Raw genomic sequence first — 23965 nt, forward strand, 5'->3', positions numbered from 1 at the left:
TCCACTTCCTGTTTCGGCGTGACCAAAATCACTACTCCAATTTGACTTCAAAAATCATGAAAATGTGTGAACAGATCTTAAAACATAGCCGGAAGAATTCCGGAAACGACTCGGAGGAGAAAATTGCCCATACTTTTGACTAAACAACTAGAACAACTATTGTGAACCCTGAACCTAAAAAATTTAAGCCATAAAAAATAAAAAATTTAAGGAAGAATAGAAACGGCATTCAACAACAAATTGTACAAAAAACTAGAATAAATTAATGAGTTTTTTTAATTAGTACAAGGAAACATAAAGCCGAGTAAAATTCCTTTCCAATTAGGTCAATGGAAAACTCGAAAAATGGGCAAGTCATAATAGGCTAAGGTCTAAGATTGAAAAAAAAAGAAAAACAGCAAAAAAAAAATAAGAAAAAAGGTTTAAAATTTCTCAATTGTTCCGTCAATTTTCCGAAGAAAAGAAAGATTTACTCAATTGGTAGCTGAATATTCCTTAAGTGACAAGCTTCCATTAAAATCCCACTTAAAGCATTAATACAAAAAAAAAACAGGCAAAAAATCATTAAATTTCGTCTAAAAATCAGCAAAATCAGCAAAAACTCATCAAAACCCTCCAAATTAGCATTAAACTTGAATTAACTACTTGAAACCTTCAATTCCTATCAAAACAAGCCTAAAACTAATACAATATCATAATCAAACCTCATAACCATCAAAAGTTGCAAAAAAACTGCTTTTAAAAGCCGCACGTGAACAAAAAAATTTCGCTCGCTTAGAGAAAATTTTTTCACACATCAATTTCTCGCTCTATCAAAACAGCGGTATGAACAAAAACCACTCTCTTTTCGCTCCGCTCTCAACTTTTGTTCAGCTCCAAAGTCACTCGCAAAACCACTCGTAGCCGGAAGAATTCCGGAAACGACTCGGAGGAGAAAATTGCCCATACTTTTGACTAAACAACTAGAACAACTATTGTGAACCCTGAACCTAAAAAATTTAAGCCATAAAAAATAAAAAATTTAAGGAAGAATAGAAACGGCATTCAACAACAAATTGTACAAAAAACTAGAATAAATTAATGAGTTTTTTTAATTAGTACAAGGAAACATAAAGCCGAGTAAAATTCCTTTCCAATTAGGTCAATGGAAAACTCGAAAAATGGGCAAGTCATAATAGGCTAAGGTCTAAGATTAAAAAAAAAAGAAAAACAGCAAAAAAAAATAAGAAAAAAGGTTTAAAATTTCTCAATTGTTCCGTCAATTTTCCGAAGAAAAGAAAGATTTACTCAATTGGTAGCTGAATATTCCTTAAGTGACAAGCTTCCATTAAAATCCCACTTAAAGCATTAATACAAAAAAAACAGGCAAAAAATCATTAAATTTCGTCTAAAAATCAGCAAAATCAGCAAAAACTCATCAAAACCCTCCAAATTAGCATTAAACTTGAATTAACTACTTGAAACCTTCAATTCCTATCAAAACAAGCCTAAAACTAATACAATATCATAATCAAACCTCATAACCATCAAAAGTTGCAAAAAAACTGCTTTTAAAAGCCGCACGTGAACAAAAAAATTTCGCTCGCTTAGAGAAAATTTTTTCACACATCAATTTCTCGCTCTATCAAAACAGCGGTATGAACAAAAACCACTCTCTTTTCGCTCCGCTCTCAACTTTTGTTCAGCTCCAAAGTCACTCGCAAAACCACTCGTAGCCGGAAGAATTCCGGAAACGACTCGGAGGAGAAAATTGCCCATACTTTTGACTAAACAACTAGAACAACTATTGTGAACCCTGAACCTAAAAAATTTAAGCCATAAAAAATAAAAAATTTAAGGAAGAGTAGAAACGGCATTCAACAACAAATTGTACAAAAAACTAGAATAAATTAATGAGTTTTTTTAATTAGTACAAGGAAACATAAAGCCGAGTAAAATTCCTTTCCAATTAGGTCAATGGAAAACTCGAAAAAATGGGCAAGTCATAATAGGCTAAGGTCTAAGATTAAAAAAGAAAGAAAAACAGCAAAAAATAATTAAGAAAAAAGGTTTAAAATTTCTCAATTGTTCCGTCAATTTTCCGAAGAAAAGAAAGATTTACTCAATTGGTAGCTGAATATTCCTTAAGTGACAAGCTTCCATTAAAATCCCGCTTAAAGCATTAATACAAAAAAACAGGCAAAAAATCATTAAATTTCGTCTAAAAATCAGCAAAATCAGCAAAAACTCATCAAAACCCTCCAAATTAGCATTAAACTTGAATTAACTACTTGAAACCTTCAATTCCTATCAAAACAAGCCTAAAACTAATACAATATCATAATCAAACCTCATAACCATCAAAAGTTGCAAAAAAACTGCTTTTAAAAGCCGCACGTGAACAAAAAAATTTCGCTCGCTTAGAGAAAATTTTTTCACACATCAATTTCTCGCTCTCTCAAAACAGCGGTATGAACAAAAACCACTCTCTTTTCGCTCCGCTCTCAACTTTTGTTCAGCTCCAAAATCACTCCAAATTTTTTTACGCGTTTCATTTCCCGCTTCAAAAATCACTCCAATAAAATTGATTAAAAAAAGGACTCCTCTTCTAGTCGTAAAAAGACAGCGCCCCAATACAATTCAAATTCTTTGAATTGTAAAAAAAAATAGGAGCGCTATAATAGCCGGCTGAGAAGATGAGGGCGGCTATTAATTAAAAATTGAAAATAAATTGAGGATAAATAGAAAATCTCATTGACTGATTGAGAGAAAAACGAAGCAACCATCAATTACATTGTGCTTGCACCAATGAATTAGATAACAAACTTCGACACAAAAATTTACCAAATTTCTAAACTAAAATTTCCAAAGCCAAGTAAAACTGTATTCAGTCATTCAGGACTGCAAACGATTATTCGTAGTAGCTGAAATCGAAGCTATTTACTTGATGATTTTCTTAAAAGAGGACCTTTTGAGAAGCTTTTGTCGATCTCATATTGCTCTTTTTTAACAGTAAATGTTCTGGAATGAATTTCCTATGTAACTTAGCTATGAGATTTGCTTACATCTGTAAGTACTACGATTGGGGATTAAAATTGAACTCTCAATAAACTCTCAATTGAAAAGACAAATATATCAAATATTCCTTAAGTGACAAAGTGAATATTCCTTAAGTGACAAGCTTCCATTAAAATCCCGCTTAAAGCATTAATACAAAAAAACAGGCAAAAAATCATTAAATTTCGTCTTAAAATCAGCAAAATCAGCAAAAACTCATCAAAACCCTCCAAATTAGCATTAAACTTGAATTAACTACTTGAAACCTTCAATTCCTATCAAAACAAGCCTAAAACTAATACAATATCATAATCAAACCTCATAACCATCAAAAGTTGCAAAAAAACTGCTTTTAAAAGCCGCACGTGAACAAAAAAATTTCGCTCGCTTAGAGAAAATTTTTTCACACATCAATTTCTCGCTCTCTCAAAACAGCGGTATGAACAAAAACCACTCTCTTTTCGCTCCGCTCTCAACTTTTGTTCAGCTCCAAAATCACTCCAAATTTTTTTACGCGTTTCATTTCCCGCTTCAAAAATCACTCCAATAAAATTGATTAAAAAAAGGACTCCTCTTCTAGTCGTAAAAAGACAGCGCCGCAATACAATTCAAATTCTTTGAATTGTAAAAAAAATAGGAGCGCTATAATAGCCGGCTGAGAAGATGAGGGCGGCTATTAATTAAAAATTGAAAATAAATTGAGGATAAATAGAAAATCTCATTGACTGATTGAGAGAAAAACGAAGCAACCATCAATTACATTGTGCTTGCACCAATGAATTAGATAACAAACTTCGACACAAAAATTTACCAAATTTCTAAACTAAAATTTCCAAAGCCAAGTAAAACTGTATTCAGTCATTCAGGACTGCAAACGATTATTCGTAGTAGCTGAAATCGAAGCTATTTACTTGATGATATTCTTTAAAGAGGACCTTTTGAGAAGCTTTTGTCGATCTCATATTGCTCTTTTTTAACAGTAAATGTTCTGGAATGAATTTCCTATGTAACTTAGCTATGAGATTTGCTTACATCTGTAAGTACTACGATTGGGGATTAAAATTGAACTCTCAATAAACTCTCAATTGAAAAGACAAATATATCAACGGAAATTTATCTTCGATATACCTGCATTCACATGCAGACCAATTTAAACCCATCAGTGAAGCAATATTTTCAGATAAAATTATTGAGGCAATCAAGGGTCATATAATAAACATAAATCTTAAAAAAAAATAATTTTTATCTCGAGACGGATTTTTTGTCTGACAATATCTCCACTAATTACTTTTTGAGACTGAATTTTGTCAATAAATAAAATAAACGACATTAAACGAAATTATATACAATAAAAACAATTTTAAAAGTTTCAAGAAACATTTACACGCGAGAAAACCTTTGTTAATCAAGTTCAATTTCAATTATCAGTGAATTTTCAATGCTATATTAGCTCTAAACAATGGAAACTGTTTGAAAACATAAAACAAAACCCTACCATAAAATAACTTAAAATCTTTTTAAACAAGTAAAATCTTTTAAACATACCCGGCAGATTGCCGGACAGTAGCTGCTATTACCAAACTAAATGATTTAAGATATTTTAAGCGCGAATTATTTTGATTTCATTTCGTTGTTGGAAATATTCCTGTTTCTCATTGACAGGATACATGAGCTCGTATCAATACCAATAAGCACTAGAGATGGTAACTAAAGATTTCACGCAAAATGCCGAAAAATAGGTATAATTACGAAAAGCGAAACACATTTTTTTCGTCGATAAACTAAAAAACAGCAAGACAAGTCCTGAATTACAACAAAAAAATGAATGGATAACTTCAAAACTCAATTGACAAACAGAAGAATTGAATAGCAAGCCAAAAAAATAATTAACATAATTTGAGAATTATCAAAGAAATTGAATTGTAGATACTCTCGTTAAGGTAACGAGAAGCAATCAATTTTATACAAAACTTTGAAAACAAAAAACACAAAGTGCTTTCCGGACACAAACAAATCAAAAGCAAAAACCACAAAAATTGAATTTTTTGTAAAAGCAAGTTTTTGATAAAAATTTTCAAAATTCCTCAAGTGAATGTCGACGGAAACATTACTGTGTTGTTAAAGATTATTCAATAACCCAGCAACAAGACAAGCTAACCATTAATTGGCTGTTTTCACAAAAAATGCAGTTAGAAAAACCATACAACTTTATTCTAAAAAACGGCGATTTCAAGACAAGAACTACAAAATGACAAAATAGCAGGCTATAATAAAGTTTGGGGTTATATAAGAGTCGAATAGAGGGCAGAACAGAGGGCTAAACCAGAAAATTAAAATTACAAAAAAGGAGATAAAAATCATATTAAAAACTTTCAAAGTAGCTTCTGTAATGGTAAAATCTATTTATTGCCATAGTTTCAAGTTCTGAAGAAGATTCATTGCCCCCAAAAAGAACTTGAAAAAGAACACAACATTTTCAAAAATTAGCAGAAATCATTAAAATTTTGCTGAGGTTTGTGATGTTAATCTCCTTAAAAACTTATCTGGATCCGTAAAAAATATCCATTCAAATTAAAGCCTGAAAACTGTTTCATTGGTCACTAAAAGTAAAAAAAAATCTGAAAATTTTTAAAAACTTCTAAAAAAACGTAATAAGAAGTTGCAAAAATAAAAGATAGACAAAGTCAAAATCATTCCTGTGTAGTTAAAATAACTTCATTAACCTATTTTCAAGCCATAAAAATTTTTGTTTTGGCCTATAAAAATGAAAACAAATGAAAAGAGACAAAAAGTATGAAAAACTCGGCATACTTAACAAAAAGAAATCAAGCACAAAATGATAAAAAAAAGCATTTCGTATATCAAAAGAGCCATTTAGAAAAACCAAATTAACCAAAAATTTTAAGACAACAAGGAAAAATTGCTTCACTCAGGGCTCAAAAACAGCGATAACTGACCTTTTCACAATAAATTTAGGCCTTCCAGCAGATTAAGCGCGTAAAAGTTTACTAAAACCAGCTGAGGTGCTCTATTGCTAAAACCATGGAAAAGCGTGTAAGATAGAGCGCCAATACCATCCAAATAGGAGCGCTATCATAGCCTGCTGAGAAGATGATAGCGGCTATTAAACATCTTTGACCAAATACTCACATCGAATTAGTATCTTTATTGAATTTTTAGGCATCAGAACAAATCTACAAACTCTAACCTATCAATTTGTATCCTTGCTTCGTTAGTGATTCTCTTATCAGTGGTGTCAACATTTCTTTCTTTATCTTCGTAGCCTTTGCATCTCCATTTTCAATTGATTTTTCATTTTCCTCGTCTTCGAGTTTTGACTCCATTCTTTTCTTTATGACCTCACCCATATCTTCCAAATCCAGAGAAGATGAGTTATTGCCTGAAAAATTTCAACAAAAAATTCTCGGAAAAACTCGGACACAATTGAACACAGCTATGGCCCATTTAGACGACAGCGAGTTTAGCTGACAAATAGTTCAGCCGGCCGCACACCAATTCTCATGTCAACGAAAAGTAGTAATATTTTGACGAATCCGATTCTTCTACCAATCAGAATCAGGCGTCTTCAAATTTCTCACTTTTTTCCATGTCAGCTAAAACATTTCCATCCATGTCCTGGCAATCGCGAACGTGTAGCATATGAGAATTTAGACTGCTCGAATATTTTAGTTGGTAACCTAATTTGACAACTAAATTACAAATGATCATTACATCATGGTGTTCTGGACTTCAATGGAGTCCGAAAGCTGAATAAGTCCCCAGCTAATCCATTACCCCCAAAAGACGGTGTCAGGACAAAATACCCAATGCCGATATGCCCAATGTGACAAAATACGCAAAATTACCCAATATTTATCCTAATCTTGAAGTTACCAGAACGATTATTTAGCTTGTGCATTTGACCATGCCTTGAGGCCAAAATGTTGTGATTATGTGTAAAATGCTGTTATTGTGACTTTTGGATCAGTAGCTCAAAGTGTGAGAGGAAAACCAAAAGCAAGTACTCCACTTTGTGTAGGAACGTCCTTTGGGAGTGAGACTTTTCTAAAAAGCGACTTTTGGCTACCTTTTCTTCAATAAAACTACTAATACATGGCCAAACCTAATTAAGGCTTAAATTACCCTCTCACACACACCGATCCATTTTGGAGCAACAGCAATGCAGCTCATTTTTGAAGGTCCCGGCTTCAGAATCAATGAGCCGGAATGCAAGAGTCACCAGCATACTGAAGATGAAAATCATTCCCCGTTTACAAAGCATCCCTTCAGATACGCTGACAACATTCAGAAGGCTTTAAATTAGGTGTTCAGAAGCCATCATACTGAATTTCAGCCGAAACAGGCACAATATAAGCTTGACAAACACGTTTACAACGATCGGAGCGAAACGATTACATACGATTCTGATTATAGCGCCAATCGAAGCGGCTGAAGATAGGAAAACCTGAAGATAAACGGCCTAAACATATTGAAGAGAACAAAGTTCCCGCTACCGACGAATCTTGGCGCCTTGACTTTGATGGTATCCGGAAGAGATTTGTTGAAGCTTAAAGCCGCTGCATCGCCAGAAAGATAAGTTGCCTGAAGGAGAATATTACAAAGGCAGAGCATCAATTCTTTTAAACGTTAAAAAACTAAGAAGACGAAACTGCACTGCGAGAGTGAGCATTCGAGTCTGCCACTGGCCGAAAACTGTTCGATTGGCTACACATACCTTTCAATGCGCATACGCGCTCATTGACCACGTGTTCGCACAAGCCTCGCATTATATACCATGAAGAATGGTGTGGGTTAAATCGAAACAAAAAGACAGCACAAAACGAAAAGAACCGGCAAGCAAAAAATATTTAGCGCAAAGCCCCAATACTGGAATTGAACCGCCGCAGTCGCCAAAACTTGAATCTAACCACTGCAATGAGCTATAGTTGCCAGTACGGGAATTGAATGCCTGCTATGAGACAAAATTGCTAGAATCGCCAATGAGGGATTGAAACCGACGCCTGCAGGAATGCCCTCTGACTTACGAATTGATGAAAATGAGAACTCCAGAACTCCTGAAGCTCTTCTGGTGTTCCGGTAACTAGTGAAGAGTGATGGTCAGAGGACGAGCCACCAAAAGAGGCAACCACAACATATCGCCAATAGATTTGAGGTTCTGCTCAAACCTAATAACCTTCATAATTACTTGAAAATTGAAAACATTCAACAACCAGATAACCAGCAGCCAGACCATCTATCACTTTCATAGTTTAAACTTCTCTAAAACCTTCTAATATATATAAAAATGGCCCGTTTGTTTCAATGGCTAGCTATCGTAGTCTCGTCCGACAAGAATTTGTTAGAGCTTCTTTCCCAGTTCATGAAAAAAATATGTAATCTCAGTTCAGGAAACAAAAATAGTAAGACCAAGTTGAAACCATCAAGCAATTTAACGTCGTTACAGAATGAAGTCTTTTATTGAACCATTAGGGCTTCTTTTAATTGTAACCTATAATTTGACAATTGAAGTCATGGGAAAAAACGTTTTCATTTATATTAATACAGAATAACTTAAAAGAAATGTTTGCAACGATAAATCTGAACCCCTCATACCCAAGTACAAATATTATTTCCTTTCCTCAAATTGTTGAAAATTTTACCAACGGTTTCTCAATACAAATAGGAGGGATCCTAATGCAATAGATCCAACTGCTGCTACAGCTAAAGTAGGGGCGGTAGACAGAAAAGATATCAGCAAGTCAGCGATAGTTTTAACTCAATGTGACGTTTTGATGTTCTCAAACAGGACAATAGTCTTAGAACACATTTTGAAAAAAAACAATAATTAAGAGTCTCGCATTGAGTACATTTTCAGCATCGAATGTTATCCAGTTGAAAGCGTCAAACCCATTAAAATATCTTTAAGTGACCATTACATTCTGCAGTAAGAAAAATTACGTAGAGAAGCGCTGGAAATTAGGCTACAACATTATCAAGGATCCGAAAAACTCTCGGGAGATTTCTAGTATATTTGACAAAGTCTTTCATACTTTTAATCAAAAACGGCTAACAAACAATTATGATAACCTCAAAGCTAAGCTAAGAGATTGTCCAAGGTATTTCGACACAAAAGAACAAAAAAAGGAAAAGACATTTTTTGAAACAAAACAAATAGAGTGAAAACACTCCAACCGAACAGCACCAATCAAACCCTTAAGCACCAGTTCACTCAATAAAATTTTTTGACAGATCTGAATTGCGGAGATTCGAAAGCTCTCAAAAACCTTCTAACCAACATTAACTTTAAAACTTCCGCAGTTATAAAAAATAACGGGGGAAGTACCAGAGGATATGGACGAAGTAACAGGCTCATTTACAGAATACTGTACTAACATATATGGGAAAGAAGCTCAAAAGCCTGATAAAAAGATGCAAAGCAGAATCACACACTTTTCTAAAACGAATAAGCTAATCGAAAAAGCAATTCAAGTCAGACAATTTTAGTGAACAAGAGGTTACACATGCAATTCAAAAAATCACCAGCCAAAGTGCGCCGGGCTCTGACGTATTTACATCCAACTTATATGAAACATGTTTCAGAAATCTTTAATTCAATAGCTGAAAAAAGTGCCTAATTTGTTTTGCATCTATTACAAAAATGCCGTGTACTAAATTCAGTGTGTTTTGTTGATAACTTCAGACCACGAAGCTTGCATAATACCTATCTTGAAATTTTATCACAAGTTCTAGCGTATAGACTCAAAAAGCCAATGAAGATCTATATAGGAGCACCAATTTGCTTACCTCCCAAACCACAGCATCAATACGGCTATCTTACCAGCTCGATTGGTTAAGGAAAAATTAGGCACATTAAACTGCAAAAGCAATGCATGTAATGAAGTCAATGGCCAACTCTCGCGTTCCATTCAAATTGAGTACGGTATTAAGCCAGTTTGTCCACTTTCTGGTCTCCTATTTATTCGTAGACAAAATAAAAGTGATGGTCAATTTGTCGTGGAATAGCCAAATGGCATTCTTTGAACAAAAATCTATACTACCCTACTAAAAACAGCGGTATTGGCCTTCAAAATTTGAAAACGCAAATTTTGCCGTGTAAACTGATAGAGCTTGCGAAAACAGGTAAAAGTATAAACAATACAACATCGATTGTCAAATCCAAACCAACTTGGGCTGATTAAGATTTTAATTACAAAGCACTGGTGCAGTATAGTTTATTTAAACAAGACTATCGAAATTACAAACCTGTCGAGTGCAAAACTTTATCAAAAAATTAACAACACGCTCAGAGGTCAATGGAAGAATTGAGGAAAGAGTTCGAACTTTTTGTGACACAATAGATCAAGAGTTTTCAAACACATTGCTGACCTTCGTCAAAAACCTTTGGAAAATAAAACCATTAACACCGCTAGACAAAAACGTCCTCTATTTGCTGTTTTTGAAGTTAATTAGAAAAACCAACAAAATGGTTGAAAAACATAACAACACGCCCATTATGCTACTAATGTGAAAAAGACTTCGAAGCACCCGTTCTACGAATGCCCAATTGATGAAACAATTAGATCAATGTTACCCATGACTAATATAACAAAGTTGATTAAATATAGAAATACGATAGGACTAAAAGTCTCAGTTGTCAAATTAAATTCGTCCTGGGTTGAAGAGGAGAGCACTTACATGACTAAACTATAACCATTGTAAATATTGACTAATTATTTATAAACTTTATACTGCTTTTTGTTAATATGAGTAATTTGTAATTGATTTTTGGCGCCATGCCATGAGCGCCATGGCCATGCCTGAGCTGCCAGTGCGACTTGATATGAATACAAGTTTGACATGAATACAAGTTTGCCAGTGCGACTTGATATGAATACAAGTTTGCCAGTGCGACTTGAGTTTAATTATAAGAAAACAAGATAGTGATACCGAGTGCTAGTTTGTTATGGGTTCATTGAACGAAGGGATCAATAAATTGCGCGTCAATTAACGCCAAAAGACTCATCAACGTTGTAAATTCAATTCTGCTGACAGCATTAATTGTGAAGTTGTTCTGTGATGTCTTCGGTTTACATCTTAATTTAGTAAAACTATTCTAATTAACTGGATTCGAGTAATGAAGAAAATTCGCAACGCATGACGGCTGCAAACATTAATCTTAATCATTTATCGAAGTCTTACTTTTTTGCAATTTTATACATGAGTATTAAATTAAGTGGCTGCAAAATTAAACCCGTTTTTATTTAAAAAAATTATGACTATCGTTTTGTGGTCGGGCGGAATTGGAGTGTTATGATTTTTTTCGGCACTTCTCTGTTAGTAATTACGAAACGGTTGGTCTTTTCTGTTAACCACAGGAACAAAATCTCACCTTTGTCAGCTCCATTAGTTTCATCTTCCTCATCTGAGCTCGCAAAATCTTCGTCCTCCGAAGAGTTATAACCATTTGTCTTTTCCGATTTGTTGTTCGCTTCGCCATTTGGAGTTGAGGCTTCTTTCTCCCCTTTACAAGAGCATGTTTTACAAGTACCGCAGCTCCCACCATGTGAAGAGGCTCCGTTCATCTCGGACTCGTGAGAGCTCAGAGCTTCAACCTATGCGGAACAAATGAGAAAAAAGTATATAGAATAGAATAGAAAATAGATCAAATAGAAAAAAATAGCGGACAACTCCTGAAATAAATTCAAAAGAATTTGACACAAATTTTGAAAAAATGCAAAGTTTGACCTGACTACCAGCATACATACAAAGTCCCATATCCGCAAAACAACTTTGAATTTAGAAATAGAAAGCAAAGGCAAAAAGAATAATTCTCAAGATTCGCAAAGAGCTTATTTCTATTGCAATAGTTATCTAAGACAGAAGAAAATAAACACACAATAAAAAAAAGAACATTGTTAATTTCCTCTGATACACATGAGAACAAAATGCAAATGGTAAAAGAGGCAATGTAAAGTTAAGAACATAACATTATGTAAAATTATAAAATCATTAAATTACTTAGCTAAAAAATTCACCTTACATTAGTAAAAACTGGCCTAAAATGCGAGCATAAAATGTTCTCACAATTTTATATGTACATCATGAAGATTAGAAATAAAAATCTAATGCTCTCAATGTCATCTTTCATATCAGTTACTTTTGGTCCTTCAAAAATTCTTTCCAAAAATATTCTTTCAGTTCTCTTTTTAAGGAAGCTTTCGCTGTTGTTTTCAGTTTTCTAAAATTGTTGTTTTCAGTTTTCTAGAATAAACACCACATTGGATCACTGAAAAACACTAAACATTTCTTTCACAAAATTACAAAAAACACAATGTTATACAAAAACTGATGAAGCAATAACCTTATTTCAATCTAACACAACCCAATTGCTACGATTAGGAAAAAATAAGATGAACAAATACCAAAATTTCAAAAATAACACTTAAATTGCTGATAAATTTCATGTTAAGCCTAAATTGTTGTGATAAACTTATTAAATAGATTTGTCTTTGTTGCGAAATTTGTGATCCTTAGTTCTAATTCCTGTGGTAAATTGAGATTTTCGTAACGTTCAAATGCAAGTTCCAAAGAAAAAGGAAGTTTGAGAATTTTGATACCTCTGATGATGAAGTTTCAGACGATGTAATTAATTGTCGAAAACCTCAATTGAAAGATATCAAAGACAATATCAAAGACAATTAAATAGAGCTCTGTATAGTGTATAAAACAGCCTTACTGGGTGGCTTTATCAGCAGTATCATCTTGATGCCCCTACGAAAAATGAATATTCCCGAACATCTCCAGCGTGTTATGGCCTCCGAAAATATTGAGGAATCAGTCAAAACCCTGATGCAATATCTCGTGACTGAAAATGAAAGGAAGGGAGAAAGAATAAAGCAGCTTGAGTCCCAGATGACAGGAGTAACCATCAAAGTGAATGAGCTTGAGCGTTATGAGTCCAAAGATTGTCTAATTTTTCATAACCTTCCAATAGGCCAGCATGGCTCCTATCTGTCGGATACTGTGGCGTTCATGAGAAACATCCTACAAGTCAACATTTGCGAAGAAGATCTAAAGGCTTGCCATCCTCTGGGCAAAGGAACAAGCAGCTATCCTCCGAAAATAGTGGCTAAGTTCATTTACAATGATCAAAAAGACCGGGTTTGGGCAAGAAAGAGACTTCTACGTTCGTATCAAAACCCTTCCAACTTGAAGCCAGTTTTCATTACCGAACGCTTGACTAAGCATGATGTGGAACTGAAGCAAGCTGCGGAGCAACACAACCTCTTTGTATCAACGTACAATTCGCAGCCTTTACTTTATGTTGTTCAAGACGGAAAACGAGTCAGTCAAGTCATCAACTCAACACAGGATATCCTTGAGCTAAAAGATGTTGCGGAGAAGTCCAGAAAAGCTCCCAAGCCACCGTCAGCACACACCCCAATTCAAAACCGACACCCTGCTACTGCGACTAACGATATTGAAACACCAATGCCTTCTCTCGTCAAACCTGCTTTGATACATCCCGGAACCCCGTTGTCACTGAGAATCCCGCCACTGAAAAGAAACCGGACCAACCTATCTCCCGTTGAAGAAAGGAAAGAACTTACGAGACATACTACAAAAAATGAAGGCACGGATAAGTGACAGTGATGCGCTAGTGGACTACGTGAAAGGCTTGCTATCGGAAACCCCCAATGCTAAATACCAGTCAAGAGAACATGAGACATTTCGGATCGAAGAAACAAGTGACTCATTTGACAGAGGCGAGACAATCATTGAAGAGGACTGAGTTTGCCGTCCATTTTAATATAAGATCTCTTCGCAAACATTATGATGAACTTTGTTTATTTGTAACGAATTGTGAATATCCGCCTTTAGCAATCGTTCTAAGTGAGACATGGCTCTCTGATGTTGTTGATGATACTGAACACTTCGCCATTGATGGGTACCATAAGCTAATAAATGAAAACAGGGAAGGCAGAGCCGGAGGCGTAGGCCTATACTTGAGGAATGACCTCACAATTGTAAAGAAGCTGGAGTTGACCAGTCAGGCATTCGAATGCCTCCTAGTTGAGTGCAAGGCAGGGAGCACTTCGGTGGGTTTTGGTGCCTACTACCGACCACCTCAAACTAACGTTCCGTCTTTTGTGGACGAGTTCGATTTGTTGCTGGAGCAGCTGGGAGACATAAAGTGGCTTCTTATGGGTGACAGCAATCTTGATCTCTTAAAAACTGGACCATCTCAAACGGCTTTTTCTATCGCCATTTCCTCCAATGGGTTCTCACAACTGATATACCAACATACTCGGGTAACTGAGACATCAAAGTCGTGCCTGGATCACATTGTCACCAATTTCTGCGATTACCATTCCCCGTCGATTTTCCATTCCTTAATCACTGATCATTATCCTATATCCGTTTCATTTTCTATTGTGCTAGCTGCTAGTTATAATAGAAAAATGTCCCGGAATTTCAAATGTTTTGCCAATCAAAACGTGGTAAGTACTTTTCTATCAGCTCTTGACAGTGATCTCGAGAATACCGTAGACGTGTCGCTCGATTGTTCCTTTGATGTCCTCATCAACATGATCAACTGTCAGCTTGATAGGTTCGCTCCCTGCCAGTTGTCAGTGCCAAAAAAGAAAAAGAACTGGGTACGCTCCAAGGAGTTGAGAAATGCTATTCGAAAGCGCGATAAGTTTTTTAGGAAAGTAATTCTGTCTCCCAGCGAAGAACTTCGAACTAAATACTGCCAGATAAGGAATAAGGTGACCACTTTAATGAGATCTAAAAAGAAAGAGTTCTACACCAAACGAGTATCACAAGCACTTAATAGTCCGAGTAAATTATTTCCCCTCTTCAATAGCTTACTCGGTAAAAATGTGAAGCCCTCCAATCCTGTCAATCTTTGTAAAGATGGGAAGCTTGTTGACGATCCTCTTCAAGTTTCTGAAGTGTTGAATGAGTATTTTGTGAGCATTGGACCATCTCTTTCTGCTAACTTCAGTGACTGTGATCAAGATGATTCTTTAGAACCATCCTTTTCTGCCTGGCTGCGCCCCAAGAATGCTGAAGAAATAAGTCAGATCGTTATGAGTTTATCTGATTCCAAAGGTGTAGGTTGTGATGGCATTAATAATAAGTCATTAAAAATCGTCTTACCTGTTATCCTTGATCGTTTAGTCATAATGATCAATGGATGTTTAAAGAATGGTCTTTTTCCAAGCTCACTAAAAAAAGCTAAAGTTGTTCCGCTGCCAAAAAGCGGAAGTTCGGACGAAATTGACAATTTTAGACCGATATCGGTTTTAACTGGTCTAAGTAAAGTGCTTGAGAAAATAATCTATGCTAGGCTAATGGATCATCTAATAACGAACGATTTGCTATACAGTAAACAGTTTGGTTTTAGACCTAAGTTTTCTTGCGTAGATGCTATTGCTGAATTAACAGAGAATATAAAATCTTCATCCAGCTTGCAGTTGTTCGCTTGTATTTTCCTAGATTTAAAAAAAGCGTTTGACACTGTTGATCACAAAATATTAGTTAGAAAACTTGCAACTTTTGGTATTCGAGGTCCTTTTAAAGCGATCCTTGAAAGTTTTCTACGTCAAAGAGTACAATGTGTTTCTCATACCGGTGTCATGTCATCCTATAAAACCCTGGAATGTGGAAGGCCACAAGGGTCCGTTTTGGGTCCGTTGTTGTTCTTGCTGTACATTAATGATATGCATTCAATTTGCAAGCATAGCTCAGTTCTGCATTATGCAGATGATACATCAATATCTTTCGAGCTGAAAACATCATCCGCAACTAGTTGCCTTCAAGAAGATCTTGATGCAGTTTCAAGCTGGCTAGCAAAAAATAAGTTAACCATAAACAGCTCCAAATCAGAATTGTTACTATTTAGGCAGAGTAAAGTAGGTTCTCTACGTATCAATGGCGAAGTGTTGAATGTAGTTAAATGTTCTAAATACCTCGGAGTTCAGATTGATAATAGCCTAACTTTTGAAAAACATATAGACGTTGTATGTAAAAAGGTTTCAAAACTAGTAGGACTAGTCAGCCGATTGAGATACTTTCTACCGAAACACGTTCTTCTAAAGTTTTATGATTACTATATTAAACCAAAAATACAATATGGCTGCCTGGTATATGGTTGCAGCAGCAAAGTTAAACTTAATAGAATTAAGTTTTTGCAAAAGAAGTTTTTGAGACTGATAAACTTCAAAAGGAAATTTGATTCCGCTGAGGATTTGTTTTATCAAGAAGGCGTTCTCGATGTCTTCAAGCTTCATATTTATGATTTACTTAAATTTGTGCTAAGATCTAAAAATGGATACTGTCCATATATTTTTAAGGATTACTTTAATTGCGACAGCATAAGCAGAAATACGCGCGCATCAGCAGCTGGTGTTTTAAAGTCTTTCAGAGCTAAGAACTCGCTCCAAAAAAACTCTTTAAAGTGTAGAGGTGGAAAGTTGTATAACGTTTTGCTCTCTTTTGGCTTAAATGTAGATAAGCCTATGACAACATCGCAAATAGACGTTTTTGTTCATAATTTTAAAGATAATATTCTACTCTTCGATACACAACTTGTGGATTTAGTTTTCAAATAGTTTTAAAATTTTTGTAACTTCCTTATTATAAACCCTACAGTCTCATAAAGTGTATTGCTTTTGTTTTTTGAGTTGGTGCAACCTCTGGCTTGTGCGGGGTGTCTTTCAGTGCTCAAAGGTGTGGAACTGAACCTCTCTTCACGAGGTGGCCTTAATTGAGCACTCGAAAGTCATTCTAATCATTTCAGAACGTACTTAGACTCTCAAGTCGGCAGCGCTGTGAGGCGCCCTGCATGCCGTCGGGGGTTGCACCAATATATAAGTTATATAAGGTAGTATCTACTTAAATTTTTTTGACGGTTTTAAATTGAATCTGAACTCCGCAATTCATTGTATTTATCGTGTCTTTATTTGTTTCCTTGTCTTTGTTTGATTTCATACTTCTTGGGGCAGCTGCTAGATGAGCTTTCCCGCTCTTCAGCTGTCCTCTTCAGGTACCATTTGATGCCTGAAGGAACAAAATTAATTTAACATTTTAAATTTAATAAAAACCAATACTTTCTATCAAAAAGCTCCAAAAGAAAAAAAATTTCTTTATCACTTCGGGCCCAAACAGAGACAAAATCATCAGATTAGAAAATAACACAATTTACTACTAGTTTGTATAAACTATTTGAAATTATTATCTTCAAACCCCGTTCCTTCGTGCCAAACGCTTAATAAATTAACTTGCAGGCTAACAGAAAAGTTGGTTAAGCGACAAAAATAGGCAAAAGAGACAAAAATTTGAAAACATTGAAAAATAGCAAAAATTACCACGCTAAGAGTTAATGACGTTAATGCCCAAAAACATTACTACTAAGCTTACCCAAAATTCTATCTGCAAGCATGAAAATGGGAAAACCATTGTTTATAACAGATTGTCTAACATAGCTGGTTACTGCTCAACAAACTAATACTGTATGATAGAAAAAAACTTAAATGATACATATCGACCGATAAAGAAAAACAGCAAAAGGAAAGGAAACAGAGCCAAATATGTTAACATTTTATAGCATTCTAAAAATGAAAAAACGCTAAACAATGCATTGCTAAACAATGTATCTGAAAAAGTTTCTCCCTATTCAGTGAGCAACACACTGCTAACACTTAAAACGTGAGTAGAAAGTAAAACAAAGTAATTCATTTGTTTTTTTCTTTAATATCTGTCCTTTCTAAATGAGTGGCTAATTCAGTTGCATACTAATTACGCACAATAGACTTCGGATGACGGTAATGGTTTCGTTTATATGACAATTTACCCAAACCCAATGCCATTTTACCCAAGCTGCCATTCCACCCAATGACAACTTGCCCAATGCTCTTTGATCTTTTCGTTCATTTATTCGATGTTCGGTTGTGATGGTTCCATATCAAGTCCCACGGGCCATTTAATTATATAGTCGGCTAAATATTCGTTCAGATAAATTTAACAATAAGGTAAATGAAAGTTGGCATTGAGTAGAATGGCAGGTTGAGTATAAGGGCATTGGGTAAAATGGAATTGGGTTAAATTGTCATGACACCAATGGTTTCACTGAGAGCAGTCTATATTGAAAACTGAATGTTTTAGATCGTAGTTGCGAAAAAAATTTGACTTATCAAACGAAACTTCTGTAACACGCGACAGTAACAATTTAATTTAAAACATTACTATCACAAACCGAATCAATCCACACTCGAATCATTTCGATCAACTTCATTTTCCACTCTTCAAACTGTTTGGAAATATCCAACTGCCAATCTCCATACATGGGCTGTGATAATGGCTTTGCACTCAGGGTTTGAAGATTCTTGTGAACAGATTTGGCGAATGAATTGAATCTCTCATCTGTGTAAGCTGAATCGCCGAGACCAAATATTGAGTAGAGCATTCCGTGTAGCAATGACTGACTTACTCTGTAAGAAATGCAGGGATAGTTTCCAGGTTTGGTGCATAATTTTCAGCAAACGAAAAGATCTCGTATTTTTACAAAATTTGACTCTATATATTAATAATTGGTCTGTCAAAGTACTTTTCGACCATAAAAATCAAGCAAAAAACAACTCCTGAGTGAAAAGGAAAGTCTTTTTTTATTCCTTGGTACGAGCTCAAAAGGTCGCAAGAAAAATAACGACAAAATAAAAGACAAAGCAGGACAAGTTCTGCGCTAAAATTTACAGAAACCTCGCAGACAAAAAAGTCATATCTGGAAAAGAAAATAATAAAATTTAGAAAAAAGAACCGCTCAAAAAATCTCAGTGAAAACAAATGCAGGAAAAACAGAATCTAGAAAGCCAATATTTGTTCAAACACCGTTATATCAAGCCGTTTAAAATTATATAAAAAAATTGCTCACAGCAAAATAATTCCTTTTTATCACCCCACCTATTGCTTTGATGTGATCAAAGTCACGACTCCAATTTGATTTCAAAAATCAACAAAATGTGTTAACAAAAATTAAAAACTCTTCAAGGTTATAAAAAAATTCAATTTACACATATTGCTAAAATAACAGATACGAAACAAATTTTGATAATTAGGCCTTTTCATGACAAACAAAAAAGGGGCAAATATCCTCATATCTCATATGAAGAATTAATTGAAAACCACTCATGTGAATAATCTTTTATCAAAACTATCATAACATGATTAATGACAGGGGAGTGCAAAATTAATTGGCGGCAAGTCAAATAAAAGATATACAAAATCAACGTAACAGCAGCTGTCGACCAAAAAATTATTTCAATCATGTGAATTCATCTGCACTAGTAGAAGTCACTTAATTTTCTTTTTGAGTTTTTGACGTCGGAACAAAGTATCACAAGAATCATCGAGGGATATATATTAAACAAAAACCAATGTCGAAAGACTTCAGAAACTACTAATTAAAAGCTATGGGCCCTAACAACCTACTAAACAAACATAGCCGGCAGATTGCCGGAATAGCTGCGAACGAATAGACCTGCGTGCCATATAATAGAGATAGAAACAGATACAGATCTAAATTGGAAAATCGACGCAGCTCAAAAAACTAGGCTAAAAAACATTCAGCGATAAATTAATAAAGCTTGTTAAAATTCATTCCACAGACGCCTCTTATTAGGGAAGTTTACTGCACATAGGAGTTCCTTTGACCTTAAACAAATTCAAATTAAACTTAAGTTTTAAAGTGCAAATGTCATTTTATTGAGTGAGGTAAGTCACGTATGATCAAAATCTAATCACGCAAATAACCAAAAAACTTTTGCTAAAGCGAGTGAGAAATGACGTCACGCGCGCAAATGCCGTTAGTGAGAGGAAGAAGTCATTCAGAAAATTTGACTTTTTCAGCTTTGCTGTGTGAACAAATGTAAAACGAAAAAAGAGCGTCAGACGACGAAACAAAAACCATAGCAGGACAAGTCCTGACGTACAATTCAAAGAATTTTCATTGACTTAACAAACAACTAGACCTAGAACGGACAATGGGTGAATTCGGAAAACCATTTCTAAAAAAATCAGATGAAAAAAACAAAAAAAAAACAGAAAATCAATGTCAAAATGCTGCTAGGGAGAACAAAAAACCACTAGTGAGATATGTAATTTTGATTCTAACAAAAAACTAGGTCCAGAATGAGCTGTGAATGGATTGGGAAAACCATTCAGAAAAAAATCCGATCCAAAAAATCGAAAAAACAGTAAAAATCAGAGTGAAATTGCCGCATGTGAACAAAAAACCACTACCGAGAAACCGAACTTTTGTTCAAACACTGTTTTCTCACTCTACTTTAAAATTAGAGCGAAAAAAATTCACGCCGCAAAACCACTCGATTTTTCGCTCCATTTCCTGTTTCGGCGTGACCAAAATCACCACTCCAATTTGACTTCAAAAATCATGAAAATGTGTGAACAGATCTTAAAAAAAAAGACAGCGCCCCAATACAATTCAAATTCTTTGAATTGTAAAAAACCAAGAGCACCGCAATATAGCTACGCTCAGCTCACAGCTATAAAAAAGAAATTGAAAAGTACAAACTCATCTGACCAGTCGGTAATGTCCAATTCAAGATTTTCCCTATTTTCTTCAGCATGATGGATTAAGGAAATTTTCAGACAACTTACAAACTTGGTAATAATAGGTCAACAATTGATTGACCGTTATTTGATTTCTTATACTTTAATCAATTAACATAACCGACTCACGTCTTACAAATTTTTTCTCAAATGACTGGCGGTTTGATGGCTTTATTTCCTCTCGGCAGCTTAGGTGAATCGCGCACCTGGAGTGTTGGGGCTCTAAGAGAACACCTCATCAACTTAGCGCACCTCGGTCTTTTACCAGTTTCTCCGTCTCTCAAGATGAAAAGCCTCGAAAATTCGATGGTCAAACAAGAAAGCGGTCTTCAAAAACCTACTCAAAAGCCTTCAAAAACCACAGTATGGCAAGAAAGCAACTGAAAAATATCAAAATTTTTGGACCAAACAAGTTTTTATTTTTGTTTTCAGATAAATTTTTCCCGCTTTATGCAAACTGTTTTACCCGTACGGCGGGGGATGCGATATTAGGCATTTGCATCCCTTTGTGGAAAATTAGGCGAATAGCAATTCAACCACTTAAAAGAGGTACTTCAAAATCCACTCAACGTTATCAGGTTGTCAAGGGCCCCTTAACAGTCGTCTTTACATGCAAATGAGTAGTTAAACGCTCAAGCAAAATGTATCATTGTTTTCGTTGTTTTGCATCTCATTTAACTACTCAGTGTCACTTCGGCCAAAATTTGATTTAAAAGTTACAAGAAAAGAATGGTAAATGTTTAAACTACTCATTCGAAAAATCTGGTCAATTTTTAATTGTTTTAAAACTTTTTCTACAAAGTTAATTATAGACAATTTATTATATAATATCAAGTGGATATTAGAGTACCTTCTTTAATTGTTTCAATTGGTATTCGCCTAACTTCCACAAAACTTGAATTTAGAATTTCCCAAAAGCTACAAAAACTCCTTTTTGCCTAATTGACTTTTCGCCTAATATGCTACGCCCCATGCGGCATTTGTTTCACAAACAATTGATCATTTTTTTGAAAGATTGTATCTACCTAATTGGCCATCGAGTCCTAAAAACTACGATGAGATAGATCAACAATGGCCCCCGATGTCACTACGCGGCTATTAAAATTGAACTTAATTAATTGCGAGAAATGACACACGCCTATATAATGTACAATAATAAAGGTTAAGTGTAAAATAAAAAGTTCAGAAAATTTACTATTTCAAAATTTTAATCTGGTCGCAGGAAGCCATGCCTGAAATCATTGGCGCTCTCTGAGATCCAATTGGCAAACCACTCTGCAGTGTGAGGAGCGTGTGATTCGGTGTCGTAAGAGGGTAACACAAACACCCACAGAGTTTTGGAGGACGCAAGTCTATTCAAAATGTGCACTTCTGGATCGAAGCATTCCAAGTTAATCAGGGTTAAAGTTATTCCTGAAATCCAAATATCAAGGATACGGCGAGCATCGTCTGTAGTTTCGAAATTGATGACGTAAATTTTGTGGAAAAGATATTACTCGGAAGAATACTTCTATTCCGAATTAAGTTAATGTCATTCGAGATTTGGTATTTGTAATGCAATAGTTCATTAAAAGTACACAAACAATTTATATTCAATCTACTGATAATCACACCTGCTACTGTTTTTGAGAACGGAAATCACTTTTTTAAAAACAAGGCACAATGTGACCATTAGCGGACCAGTTGCCTCAGAATTATTCTACTCAAACTTAATGTTGATATTAGAAAATTGGGCAACAGTAGAAATTTACTTACAATTTTCTGGTTCAGGTCAACGAAACAACGAAATTATTGTTTCAACATTTTCCAAAAAGGGGAAATATATATGCGAGGCTGGCATTTTATTTCTTCAATCGAATTTTCAGTTTTCGCTCAAGGGGCGGGGTTACGGATCCCGTTGAAATTTAAAATAGAAACAAACGGAGAAATTTGTTGTAAAATTAGTTAGGTTAAATTCAAATTTGTCACCAGTAACACTTTACAATTTCAATCTTCAAAAAAAAAATTAAAATTATTTGGCCGAAAATTTCCAAAAAACTATCTGTTTAAAAAGATTTTCTAAAATCTATCTCACTGTTTTCTGCTGGTTAAACACTATTATACTAACCATTTTTTGTGTAAAAATTATTTTTTTTTTGGAAAATCGAAGACTTCAGGAGATTTCTAGAGCTCTCAAGTAGAAAAATGTAGCGAAATGTAGAGAACTGATCTTTACTAGCCTTTGGTCGTTCCTAGAAAATGAAAAACTAAATAGTTAATTGATTTTGAAACTCCATGAAAAACCAATTTTTTTTTTGAAAAACCAACGTCATTTCATATAATTTATTAAAACTTCCTATTTCCTTAAAAATACTCTTGACTTAAAAGATGGATAGGGCCAAACGTAATATATAGCTGTAGCCTAAATTCCTCAACGCCACTAAATAAGAGACGTTAAGGAAAGCTTTAAACGTTTGTTTATATGTGACACAAATAGAGGCAGAAAGCAAAATTCAGAAATATTAGATTAGAAAAACTGCCAAGAATTTGCAACAAATTAGGGTTTTAAGTTTATTCAAAAACCAAAAATATGCCTACTAAATTCAGCTGTGAACACATCTGTGAGATTTTAAGAAACTAATTCCCCGCTTATGCTGATGGAACATCAAAAAAGATTTCGAAACATTCAAGAAGTTGAAATTTTTATGAGTCAATTTTATGATTACAAATACAATGGCCTCCAGAATTCTATACCTACTCTTCCAGAAAAAGCAATCAAAACATAAACGAACGTTGAAGAAAATTGCGAAAAGATCATACGCCAAAAATTCCAAACGGCGATTGTATTTGTGCGGCTGTCGGTGTATATAAAGCGCTTGTGTAGGTGTATATAAATATATGAATGTGTGAGTTTATTGTGTGTAGTATGTTTGTGTGCCGGAGAGAAAAAGAGTTGGTCTGAGAGATTTAGTTCCATTAAAAGTTAGACACCAATAGAGGCAGAGTGCAACAAATGTCAGAAATCACGAATCATTAGAAAAATATTTAAAATGTACAAATTCCGTATTTAAATGTGTATTTTCTCAAACAAATTTAAAAAGTCCATTTCAAAATTTAGTGACTATTTTATCATTACCATTAAAACAGACTCAAGCAGTCCACATCTAGTTTTCCAAAAACAACGATCAAGACGAACGTTCACAAATTTTGAGTTAAGATCGGATGCCAAAAAGTTTTAGTTCTGGGTTTCGGTGTTTTTATTGTGTGTCTGATATATTTCTTTAGGAGAGAGAAAAAGAGTTAGTCACCTGGAGTT

The 23965-nt window shown here is 34.8% G+C and overlaps 1 protein-coding gene across 1 annotated transcript in view; it reads right to left on the reverse strand.

Moving 5' to 3' along the window:
• LOC142351119 (S-adenosyl-L-methionine-dependent tRNA 4-demethylwyosine synthase TYW1-like) overlaps positions 1-23965 on the reverse strand; it is a 40508-nt gene that overhangs the window by 8966 nt on the left and 7577 nt on the right. Inside the window, exons 3-6 of the mRNA XM_075403211.1 lie at positions 21903-22083; positions 18299-18533; positions 11426-11648; positions 6245-6436 (exon numbers count right to left, since the gene is read on the reverse strand). Coding sequence (XP_075259326.1) covers positions 6245-6436; positions 11426-11648; positions 18299-18533; positions 21903-22083 — 831 coding nt within the window. The remainder of the gene's footprint in view (positions 1-6244; positions 6437-11425; positions 11649-18298; positions 18534-21902; positions 22084-23965) is intronic.

The sequence above is a fragment of the Convolutriloba macropyga genome, chromosome 12 (assembly GCF_964194025.1).
Source record: "Convolutriloba macropyga chromosome 12, txConMacr16.3, whole genome shotgun sequence".
NCBI classification, from domain to species: domain Eukaryota; kingdom Metazoa; phylum Xenacoelomorpha; order Acoela; family Convolutidae; genus Convolutriloba; species Convolutriloba macropyga.